Source organism: Dryobates pubescens, chromosome 42, assembly GCF_014839835.1.
Source record: "Dryobates pubescens isolate bDryPub1 chromosome 42, bDryPub1.pri, whole genome shotgun sequence".
In the NCBI taxonomy this organism is placed as follows: Eukaryota; Metazoa; Chordata; class Aves; order Piciformes; family Picidae; genus Dryobates; species Dryobates pubescens.
Window position 1 is genome coordinate 1,255,249 of NC_071653.1, and position 12,307 is coordinate 1,267,555.

General features: G+C 52.1%; 1 protein-coding gene across 1 annotated transcript; it reads left to right on the plus strand.

Moving 5' to 3' along the window:
• Nucleotides 1–1,318: 1,318 nt before the first annotated feature.
• Nucleotides 1,319–9,499, plus strand: LOC128899276 (olfactory receptor 287-like). Its single transcript, XM_054177657.1, is given in 4 exon segments — nt 1,319–1,358; nt 8,895–9,272; nt 9,275–9,381; nt 9,383–9,499. Coding segments are annotated over 4 exon segments (642 nt in total).
• Nucleotides 9,500–12,307: the final 2,808 nt, after the last annotated feature.

Genomic DNA, 12,307 nt, shown 5'->3' on the forward strand with positions numbered 1-12,307 from the left:
GTCCTTGCTCCTGCAGTGTGTCTAACCCTATGCTATTCTCAGCACTCTTCACCCACTTTGCCACTCAGTCCCCTCAGGCACTGCAGGGTTTCCCCCTCAATCCACAAGAATTGATCTCAGTCAAGTTCCCTGTCACAGCACTCATCTTATATGTCCTCTCCTCTCCTCTCCTCTCCTCTCCTCTCCTCTCCTCTCCTCTCCTCTCCTCTCCTCTCTGAACCTCTCTGAACCTCTCTGAACCTCTCTGAACCTCTCCTCTCTGAACCTCTCTGAACCTCTCCTCTCCTCTCTGAACCTCTCCTCTCCTCTCCTCTCTGAACCTCTCCTCTCTGAACCTCTCCTCTCCTCTCTGAACCTCTCCTCTCCTCTCCTCTCTGAACCTCTCCTCTCCTCTCTGAACCTCTCCTCTCCTCTCTGAACCTCTCTGAACCTCTCCTCTCCTCTCCAAAACTCCCTTCCCTTCCCTTCCCTTCCCTTCCCTTCCCTTCCCTTCCCTTCCCTTCCCTTCCCTTCCCTTCCTTTCCCTTCCCTTCCCTTCCCTTCCCTTCCCTTCCCTTCCCTTCCCTTCCCTTCCCTTCCCTTCCCTCCCCTCCCCTCCCCTCCCCTCCCCTCCCCTCCCCTCCCCTCCCCTCCCCTTCCCTCCCCTTCCCTTCCCTTCCCTTCCCTTCCCTTCCCTTCCCTTCCCTTCCCTTCCCTTCCCTTCCCTTCCCTTCCCTTCCCTTCCCTTCCCTTCCCTTCCCTTCCCTTCCCTTCCCTTCCCTTCCCTCCCCTCCCCTCCCCTCCCCTCCCCTCCCCTCCCCTCCCTTCCCCTCCCTTCCCTTCCCTTCCCTTCCCTTCCCTTCCCTTCCCTTCCCTTCCCTTCCCTTCCCTTCCCTTCCCTTCCCTTCCCTTCCCTTCCCTTCCCTTCCCTTCCCTTCCCTTCCCTTCCCTTCCCTTCCCTTCCCTCCCCTCCCCTCCCTTCCCTTCCCTTCCCTTCCCTTCCCTTCCCTTCCCTTCCCTTCCCTTCCCTTCCCTTCCCTTCCCTTCCCTTCCCTTCCCTTCCCTTCCCTTCCCTCCCCTCCCCTCCCCCCCCTCCCCTCCCCTCGCTTCCCTTCCCTTCCCTTCCCTTGTCTTTCCTGTCACAGTTCAAGGCTAGTACTTAGCTTAGACACTGATTGGAAACAGGAATTTTCCAGAGACTTCCAGTAGAAACTAAATAATGTTTGAGACTGTACACACAATTTTAACAATATATAGGTTACTCTCATCAACTTGGTGTGTTGCTTCTGCCTCTCCCTGTGTCCTATTTGACTGTGAGAGTGAGGTAGAAGCACAAATCATGGGAGGCGTGGAGGGAGAAGCAGGCAAGCTCCATGCAGGTACCTATGAGGTGGGAAGAGCTGAATTTGTATAAGGCAGTATTGCCGGCCCAATAGTGATGATGATTCAGATGGTGATGATATGCAGATGGCTGACATGGCCAGGAAAGACATTAGGCATGTAAGAAAGGATGATCTCAGAGGAGAAAGTGAAACAGTAATGAGTTGGTTTGGAGGGTGGTGTGACACAGGTGCAGCTGCTTTAGAAGTCAGCAATAAAGCTCATAAACAGTTGAGATATCTTGCTAGAGACAGTGGAATTGGTAAGTCCATAGGGAGTCCGACTGGTAAGGCAACCCTGTGGACATGCCTTTTGTTGGCTGTGCTACTGCAGTATCCATCTAGGCATGATTTACCATGGAGCCCTCAGAAATGCTCCACTACTGAAGAGGGCATCAAGTGTTTGCAGGAGTTTAGAATAGAATAGAATAGAATAGAATAGAATAGAATAGAATAGAATAGAATAGAATAGAACAAACCAGGTTGGAAGAGACCTTCAAGATCATCGTGTCCAACCTATCATCCAGCACCACCTAATCAACTAAACCATGCAACCAAGCATCCTGTCAAGTCTCCTCCTGAACACCCCCAGCGATGGCAACCTCACCACCTCCCCGGGCAGCCCATTCCAATGGGCAATCACTCTCTCTGTGTAAAACTTCCTCCTAACCTCCAGCCTAAACCTCCCCTGGTGCAGCCTGAGACTCTGTCCTCTTGTTCTGGTACTGGTTGCCTGGGAGAAGAGACCAACCTCTGCCTGACTACAACCCCCCTTCAGGTAGTTGTAGACAGCAATAAGGTCACCCCTGAGTCTCCTCTTCTCCAGGCTAAGCACCCCAGCTCCCTCAGTCTCTCCTCATAGGGCTTTTGTTCCAAGCCCCTCACCAACTTTGTTGCCCTTCTCTGGACACCCTCCAGCAAGTAGCATCCTTCCTAAACTGAGGAGCCCAGAACTGGACACAGTACTCGAGGTGCGGCCTAACCAGTGCAGTGTACAGGGGCAGAATGACCTCCCTGCTCCTGCTGGCCACACTGTTCCTAATGCAGTCCAGGATGCCATTGGCCCTCCTGGCTGCCTGGGCACACTGCAGGCTCATGTTCAGCTGTGGTGGGTTGAGAGCAGGCCTAGCTCTCCCTCCCCCACAGAGAAAGAAACCACAGCTAACCCAGTCGGATAAGCAAAGCTATATTTACAAGCATATATAGAATGCAGGTTGCATATACACAATATATATACAGTATTTACAACATATATACAGAAATATACAGCAAAGAAAAATAACACAACAAAATTCCCTCCTCGAGAAGAGGAGGGTTTCCCTCCCTGTAACCCCCTCTCTCCTCCCCCACCTCCCTTTTTCCCCAAAAAGGGGTTAGAGAGAGGAAGAAAGGCAGTAATTAAGGAAAAGAGATGTTATTAGGCTTCAAAAGCACATGCAGGGATTAGTTTTGCTTATCTCAAGGTCAGCTCCGGCTAGTTTGCTGAGAAGCAGACAGGCTGGAAAGGCAGAACAGGCTGGAACTCAGAAAAATTCCCACTGCACTAAAACTTAAAGTTGCATTCTACCAATCTACCAATGAAATTCCTTTAGAATATCATGTTTTCATTTTGATACCAAAACATTCAGCCAGAGTGTCCCAGCACTGTCCCTTTCTTAAAGGCACAGCCTCAAACGGTCACATCAGCCTACCATCAACCAGCACCCCCAGGGCCCTCTCTGCCTGGCTGCTCTCCAGTCACTCTGACCCCAGCCTATAGCTCTGCATGGGGTTGTTGTGGCCAATGTGCAGAACCTGGCACTTGGATGTGTTCAATCGCATGCCGCTGGATTCTGCCCGTCGGTCGAGGTCCCTCTGCACAGCCTCTCTACCCTCCAGCAGATCAACTCCTGTCCCCAGCTTGGTGCCATCTGCAAATTTACTGCTGATGGACTCAATGCCCTCATCCAGATCATCAATAAAGATGTTAAAGAGCATGGGGCCCAGCACTCATCCCTGGGGCACACCACTGGTGCCTGGCTGCCGGCTGGCTGTGGCACCATTCACCACCACTCCCTGGGCTCGGCCCTCCAGCCAGTTCCTAACCCATCACAGTGTGCTCCCATCCAAGCCAGGGGCTGACAGCTTGGCCAGGAGTTTGCTATGGGGAACGGTGTCAAAGGCCTTGCTGAGGTCCAGGTAGACTACATCCACAGGCCTCCCCACATCCACCAGTTGGGTCACCTGATCATAGGAGGAGATCAGGTTGGGCAGGCAGGACCTGCCCTTCCTAAATCCATGGCCATCCTGAATGTGCTGTGTGATTGCACTCAAGATGACCTGTTCCATAATCTTGCCTGGCACTGAGGTCAGGTTGACAGGCCTATAATTCCCTGGCTCATCCAACCAGCCCTTCTTGTGGATGGGCACCACGTTGGCCAGCTTCCAGTCCTCTGGGACATCTCCAGTGGGACGTCTCCAGTTTGCTCTGAGAGAAATGATTCATGGAAATTATGGCACACATAACCCTGATGATATTCATGTGGGAACAGCTCTTTCACAGAAGCTCTTTGGGCTTGCTCCTCCTCCCTGTGCTGCTGTTTTGGCAAGCAGAATTGTGGCAAGAAACAATGGAGGAAGGCCTCCTACTCTTGCTTCTTTTACTGATCAAATGAGGCAATTGGAGGACAGTTTAACACACAATTCATTGGTCTCTGGGTGGGGAGATACAGGATGGCATAAAAGAACTGAAGGAAGAATATAGGACCTCTGTGTCCAAATTGGTGAAGGGGGATGAGACCACCCCTTCCTCTTCTGAATGGGTCCATGTCTGGGCAATGGGAAATGACATCCTCCTGGGAGGCCAGCTGGAACTAGGCCAATTCAAAACAGACCTCACCAATCACGTGGGTCTCCTTGGATAACCCTGCGTGAGCAATGTGCTGAGATCATGAACAAGTGGGATGGGCAACCCACCTCTGAGCTTTTGAGGAGAGGGCAGGAACTGCAGAGTGGCAAACCCAGAGGCAACACTACCACAAAGGAATCTGCCTCAGTTTCCCACAATGGTTCAGGCTGCCCAGCCATGGTTCTGACAATAACACTAAAGCCTGTGCCAACTGTAGATGCAATGCTCAGAATTAGAGGCGCCCTGCCTCCTGCCAGGAGGAGGAGTGGAGATAACAGAGTCTATTGGGAAGTGTTCATGAGGTGTCCAGAAGTATAGGGCCTTGGTTGACACAGGTGCTCAGTGGGGCCTAATGCCATCAAATTGTCAATGGGCAGAGTCCATAACCCTTCCAGAAATTAGTGGTGGGCCTCATTAGCTGCCTCTGTTGCAAGCTGAAATAAGACTATCTGGGAATGAGTGGAAGAAACAAAGCATTGCAACAGGTCCAGATGCACCTTGCATGCTGGGAAGTGGCTTTCTGAGAGAAGGGCAGGTCAAAGATCCTGAGGGATACAAATGGGCTTCTGGAATAGCAACTGTAGAAATGGATGGAGGCAAATTAAAGCTGTCAACTAGTCCTGACCTCTCAGCTGAATCTGCAGCTGTGGGACAGCATTGTGAAGAAGAGGTTATTGAAGTTATTAATATGAAATAGGAATTATAAAAATATTATTTTCTTATCAAAATTATTAATAACCAATGAATCACTAATTTATATACATGTTCTAGTGCACGTTGGTGAGATACATTCCATAAGTGGCTTAGTATGGTAATTAGAACTCGATTGAACAGGTTGGACTCGATGATCCTCGAGGTCTCTTCCAACCTTAGTTATACTGTGATACTGTGATACTGTGACTTGGGAAGTTACACAGAAGATGTTTAATAAAGGATTTCACATGAATGGGTGTCTGTGGGGGGGGCACTCTGGTGATCAGTCTCACAGCTCAGCTCATCAACTGCACTGATCAGCCTCTGCCTAGGTGCAGATGCCTCCTCTCATCCTTCCTGTCCATTGCCTCCCTTTCCCCTCCTCTCCTAGTCCCTCTTCCCTCCCACCTATCCCTATGCACCTCAATGTTCCTTCATAACTGTTGCCTCCTCCTGCAGGACCCATTCAAGGCATCCTCCTGTTCCCTTTGTCACTTCTTGTCTCTTTCAGAGCTCAGCCTGAGCCACTGCAAAGCTACCCTTGCATGTTCCTAATGGCCTTTCAGTCAGAGGCTGGAGAACTTTGGCTTCCCACCATGTGACCCTGAGCACCTTCCCAGAGATTAGTGACCCTGTGGGCTTAGTTCATCACTCGGCTCGCGCTCAGGCTCAGTCAAGTCCCTTCATGAGACAAGGTGAAAGGAGCTGCCAGGCAAATCCAATTTCTGGGAGTGCGCTGCCAGGATGGTCCCCATCACATTCCAATGGATGGCATAAACAAAGTCTCCACCATTGCAAATCCCACAGATAAGGACACTCTCCGGGGAGCAGTGGGATTTTGGAGACTGCACATTCCTGGAGACCATCTCTCTTTATGATGTGACCTGCAAGAAAAGCAATTTTGAGTAGGGTCCTGAGCAACAAGCAGCCTTTGACTAGATAAAGCAAGAAGTAGTCCGTGCCACGGGCTTGGGGCCTGTTTGAACTGGTCCCGACAATAAGAACTTGCAGACATGGCTGCAATTGAGGATGGTCCAACCTGGTGCTTATGGCAGAGAGTGCCAGGTGAGACACACAGACATCCACTTGGTTGCTGGAGTTGTGGCTACAAAGGCTCAGAGGTAAATTATACTCCAACTGCTCTGGCACTGTGACTCTCTGGCACTGTGACGCTCTGGCACTGTGACACACTGGCACTGTGACTCCCTGGCACTGTGACACTCTGGCACTGTGATGCTCTCTCACTGTGATTCTCAGGCACTGTGATGTTTTGGCACTGTGACGCTCTGGCACTGTGATGCTCTGGTGCTGTGATGCTCTGGCACTCTGACTCCCTGGCACTGTGACGCTCTGGTGCTGTGATGCTCTGGCACTGTGACTCCCTAGAACTGTGACACTCTAGCACTGTGACATTCTGGCACTGTGACTCTCTGGCACTGTGACTCTCTGGCACTGTGACACTACGGCACTGTGACACCCTGGCACTGTGATGCTCTGGCACTGTGACTCCCTGGCACTGTGATGCTCTGGTGCTTTGATGCTCTGGCACTGTGACTCCCTAGCACTGTGACGCTCTGGCATTCCAACTCCCTAGCACTGTGACACTCTGGCACTGTGACTCTCTGGCACTGTGAAGCTCTGGCACTGTGACACTATGGCACTGTGACTCCCTGGCACTGTGATGCTCTGGCACTGTGACTCCCTAGCACTGTGACTCTCTGGTACTGTGACTCTGTAGCACTGCCACTCTCCGGCACTGTGCTGCTCTGGTGCTGTGACTCTAGCACTGTGGCTCCCTGGCACTGTAAAAATCTGGCACTCTGATGCTCTGGCACTGGGGCTCTGTGGCACTGTGAATCTCTGGCACTGTAAGGTTGGCACTGTGATGCTCTGGCAGATGAGCTGCCAAGCCTCTCTCCATCGTTTTCCACCAGTCCTGTCTCACTGTAGAAGTCCCAGATGACTGGAATCTGCCAACGTGATGCCCATCCATGAGAAGGGCTGGATGGAGGAGCCTGCAAACTCCAGGCCTGTCAGCCTGACCACAGTGCTAGGTAAAATTATGGAGCAGATCATCCTGAATGCAATCACACAGCACTTACAGGATGGCCAAGGGCTCTGGCCCAGCCAGCATTGATTTAGGAAGGGCAGGTCCTGCCTGGCCAACCTGATCTCCTTCTATGACCAGGTGACTGCCTGGTGGATGTGGGGCAGGCTGTGGATGGAGTCTGCCTGGACATCAGCAAGGCCTTGGACACTGTCCCCCACAGCAAACTCCTGGCCATGCTGTCAGCCCCTGGCTTGGACAGCAGCTCTCTGAGCTGGGTTAGGAACTGGCTGGAGGCTGAGCCCAGAGAGTGGTGGTGAATGGTGCCACATGCTGCTTGCAGCCAGGCACCAGTGGTGTCCCCCAGGGATCAGTGCTGGGCCCCATCCTGTTCAATATCTTTAAAGATGAGGGAATTGAGTCCATCATCAATAAATTAGTAGATGACACTAAGCTGGGGTCAGGAGTTGATCTGTTAGAGGGTTGGAGAGCTCTGCAGAGGGACCTTGCCAGGCTGGACAGATGGGCAGAGTCCAACATGATGGCATTGAACAAGTTCAAGTGCCAGGTGCTGCACTTTGGCCACTACAACCCCATGCAGAGCTACAGGCTGGGGTTGGATTGGCTGGAGAGCAGCCAGGCAGAAAGGGACTTCAGGGTACTGAACATGAGCCAGCAGTGTGCCCAGGTGGCCAAGAAGGTCCATAGCATCCTTGCTTGCATCAGGAACAATGTGGCCAGCAGGAGCAAGGAAGTCATTGTGCCCCTGTGCTCAGCACGGGTTAGGCCACACCATGACTCCCCTGTGTCCAGTTCTGGGCCCCTCAGTTTAGGAAGGACATCGAGACACTGGAAGGTGTCCAGAGAAGGGCAATGAGGCTGGGGAGAGGCCTTGAGCACAGCCCTGTGAGGAGAGGCTGAGGGAGCTGGGGTTGCTTAGCCTGGAGAAGAGGAGGCTCAGGGGTGACCTCATTGCCCTCTACAACTACCTGAAAGGTGGTTGTGGCCAGGAAGGGGTTGGTCTCTACTCCCAGGCAACCAGCACCAGAACAAGGGGACACAGTCTCAAGGTGTGCCAGGGGAGGTTTAGACTCGAAGTGAGGAGAAAGTTCTTCACCGAGCGAGTCGTTCGTCATTGGGATGTGCTGCCCAGGGAGATGGTGGAGTCACCATCCCTGGAGGTGTTCAAGAGGAGATTGGACTTGGCACTTAGGGCCATGGTCTAGTCATGAAGTCTGTGGAGACAGGTTGGACTCGGTGATCCTCGAGGTCTCTTCCAACCTTAGTTATACTGTGATACTGTGATACTGTGACTTGGGAAGTTACACAGAAGATGTTTCATAAAGGATTTCACATGAAGGGGTGTCTGTAGTGGGGGGCACTCTGGTGATCAGTCTCACAGCTCAGCTCATCAACTGCACTGATCAGCCTCTGCCTAGGTGCAGATGCCTCCTCTCATCCTTCCTGTCCATTGCCTCCCTTTCCCCTCCTCTCCTAGTCCCTCTTCCCTCCCACCTATCCCTAAGCACCAACCCAGAGATTAGTGACCCTGTGGGCTTAGTTCAACACTTTCTCTTTAACTTCATCCTCCCCCTGAAAGGAAAAGGGCTTTGATCTTTCAGTCTTGGTGAAGCAGCTGCTCTCCCTTTGCCCTCTGTTGCAGCTCCTCAGCTGAGCAAGCTCCTCAAGGCACTGAAAGGCTCCTGACCCCACAGAGAATTGGGTCTCTTGAAGCCCAGCCCTGGGGGGAACCCCATGTTTATTTCAGGCTGAGCCTCTGAAGTGCCTCCCTGCAGCTACAATAAGATCTGGCACACCACAGGTGTTGTGCCCAAAGCCATAGGAGTCATGCTGGGGACAAGCCCAACCATCTCCTTCAGTGCTTGCATGTTCTCTCTTCTCTCCCTAGGCTCCAATGAGTGTGTTCTCCTGTCTGTCATGGCCCGGGACTGCTACTTAGCCATCTGCTGCCCGCTGAGGTCCAGCTCCCTGCTCAGCAGTGTCCTGTCTGCTGGGCTGGCACTCAGCTCCTGGCTGGGAGGCTTTCTGGCCATCTCACTGCTGGCCTTGCTGACATCCAGGCTGATGGTCTGTCGGCCACATCTCATCAATCATTTCCTCTGCGATATCGATTCCTGCCTTGCCCTCTCCTGCAGTGGCACGTGGCCTGTGGAGCTGGCAACCTTCCTTGTCTCCATCCTAGTTGTGGTGGCTTCCTGTGTGCTCACCCTGCTCTCCTACCTGTACCTCATCTCTTCCATCCTGAGGATCCAGTCAGCCCATGGCCGCAAGAAGCCTTTTCGACTTGCTCTGCCCATCTCAGTGTTGTCTCCATCTGGTTTGGCTCCGGCATGTTCCTGTATGTCAAGCCATCAGCCCACAGCTTCCTGGACCTGAACCAGGTCCAGCACCACCTTGAACACAGTTGTCACTCCTGTGCTGAACCCCTTCATTTACACCCTCAGGAACCCCAAAGTGAAGCAAGCCTTGTGGAGGGCTTTACAGAAGAAATGAAGTGGCTTTTTGAGGAGCCTCAGGCACAGCAAAGTGATTCAGCCCCTCTCTCCCACAACTTCTACCCTGCAGAACTTCCTCCCTACAAGTGTAAGTGCTCCTGGGCATCACAGGGAGGGCAAAGCCCCCAGTTCCCCAGTCAGCTCAACTCACTGGGCTCAGTCTTGATCCTAATGCTTCCACCACCCTCTGGGCATTCCTGGGGGAACTCACAATGGCTGCAAGTGAGAGTAGACCAGGGCAAAACTTTTCTGGAGCTTTGCTGCAACTTCTTCTTTTTGGTTCGCAGCTTTTGGTCTGCTCCAACTTGCTATGCATATATTATAGAATAGAGTAGAGTAGAGTAGAGTAGAGTAGAGTAGAGTAGAGTAGAGTAGAGTAGAGTAGAGTAGAGTAGAGTAGACCAGGTTGGAAGAGACCTTCAAGATCATCACGTCCAACCTATCAACTAATCCAACACCACCTAATCAACTAAACCATGCAACCAAGCCCCCTATCAATTCTCATCCTGAACACCTCCAAAGATGGTGACTCCACCACGTCCCCGGGCAGCCCATTCCAATGGGCAATCACTCTCTCTGTGTACAATTTCGACCTAACTTCCAGCCTAATCCTTCCCTGGCACAGCTTGAGACTGTGTCCTCTTGTTCTGGTGCTGGCTGCCTGGGAGAAGAGACCAACATCCGCCTGACTACCTCCCTTCAGGTAGTTGAGGGAGCAATAAGGTCACCCCTCACCAACTTTGTTGCCCTTCTCTGGACACGCTCCAGCAAGTCAACCTCCTTCCTAAACTGAGGGGCCCATAGCTGGACACAGGACTCAAGGTGTGGCCTAACCAGAGCAGTGCACAGGGGCACAATGACCTCCCTGCTCTTGCTGGCCACACTGTATCCAGCTGTCCTGGGCACTTGGCAATTAGAGCTTCAGCCAGGCTCAGGCACCAGTGCTGTCACAAGCCTTGCCTCAAAGCCTGGGCTTAGAGACAGAGCTCTGCCAGGTTCTGAGATCCCCAACAGACAAACCAAGGTCAATCCAGCACCAAGTGGCTTTTGAACCCAACTGAACTCTGTCTTAAACACAAACACAAATGGCCCTGCACTACAGCAGGTGTTCTTCAACCTGCTGTTAGCCCAATGCAATCAGAGAAGATTAGAGCAAAGGAGGAGATGAGAAGACAGAGATAACAAGAAGGGTACAGAGATATCACCACCAGTGCAGCCTAGCCTCCAACCTGGAGTTCCAGGGAGGTGGGGCACCCCACTGGTCTGCCTTGCTTTTTCTCTTCTATAGTCTCTGGTTTCTTGGGGTCCTCCCCTTGGGCAGATTTTGCTGGGCATGTGAACTCTCTTGCTTTGGAAGTTTCCCAAAATGCATCTGGGGGTCAGGGGCTCTCAGGAGTCAGCTGACTGCTCCTGCTGCCATGGCCACTCTTAGTGCTCAGCCAGAACAGGGCAGAGCTGCAGGAGGGGCCTCACCTCCACAGGCCTTGTCCCCTCTTGCTGCTCACCAGCCTGGCACAAACAGGGTGGTTCAGGAAGAGCCTTCAGGTCAAGGCCAGGACTGCACTCAGTGACTCAAACAGAGCTTTGTGCCAGGTTTCAGATCTCAACTTCTTCTTCTTCTGGCCTGGTGATCCTTATGCAGCAGACAGATGGAGAAAGGAGAGGAGCAGCAGCATATGGTAAAGGAATGGATCATACATTGAACTGGAGCTGTTCCTCTCACCAGAACCAGAAATCCAACCGACAATGTCAACCCAAAGTTCATTGACCACCTTCCCCACCCCACGACTCCCAAAGCCTTTCTCATGGACACAACCCAGAAATCCAGGGACACTCTGCCAAACCAGTCTTGCTTGCAAGGCTGGGCACAGCTCAGCTCTCTGGCTGGCAATGCCTTCATTTTGGCAAGGGCTTCTTGAGCAGAGGTGGAAGTGGTGTGGGTGCTGATGCAGCTTTGACATCCCATATACCCCTGTTCCTTTAACAGCAGCATATCTAATGCCAGCCTGTTCTGCAGAGTCATCTTTGGTGCTTGCTGGGCTTGTGAAGTCAGTTCCCCAAGGGCACAGCCAGTCCAACTGCTTCACAAATGCAGTTCCTAAGTCATGTTTGGCAGAACAATTTGGTGTCTTTGCAGGGTAACGTGGGGCAACTGTGAGTTCAAACATCCAAGAGATGAATTGCCCAGGGCTGGAATTGTTTCATACTGTGTCATTTCCCAGGTGACATCTAAATGGCAGAGTCACAGGGTGACAGAAGGTTAGGTGTTGGAAGGCACCTCTAAAGATCATCCAGATCAATCCCCCTGCCAGGGCAGGGTCACCTGGAGCAGATCACAGAGGAACACATCCAGGTGGGGTTTGAATATCTTCTGAGAGGGAGATGAATTGCCCAGGGCTGTAGTAATTGGGTACCTGGAGTTTGCCTGCTGTCCACACCTGGCTTGCTGGGTTGGTTGTGTGCCTCGTTAGATGTGTTTGTCTCTGAAGGACACTGAAATGAAATCTTGCATTGAGACATAAAGAAGTAATTCTGCTCCCACATTTTTCTCCTGTGTCATATTCCAGAGTTAGGTAAGAATGAAGTTTCCCATCTGAGCACCCCAGGCTGATTCCAAAGGAGCTGTGCCACTGCTGCTTACAACTGCAATTGTCAGTGTAACTCAGAAGGGTGAAGCTGGGATGAGCCTTTGAAGATGTTCCAGATATGGGATAACGAGGACAGGGAAGGCCACAGGTTTCAGAGGTGTTAATCTGGCAGCTGGTACTATCACAGTGTTTATCTTCATCCTTTTGATGGGTAACCC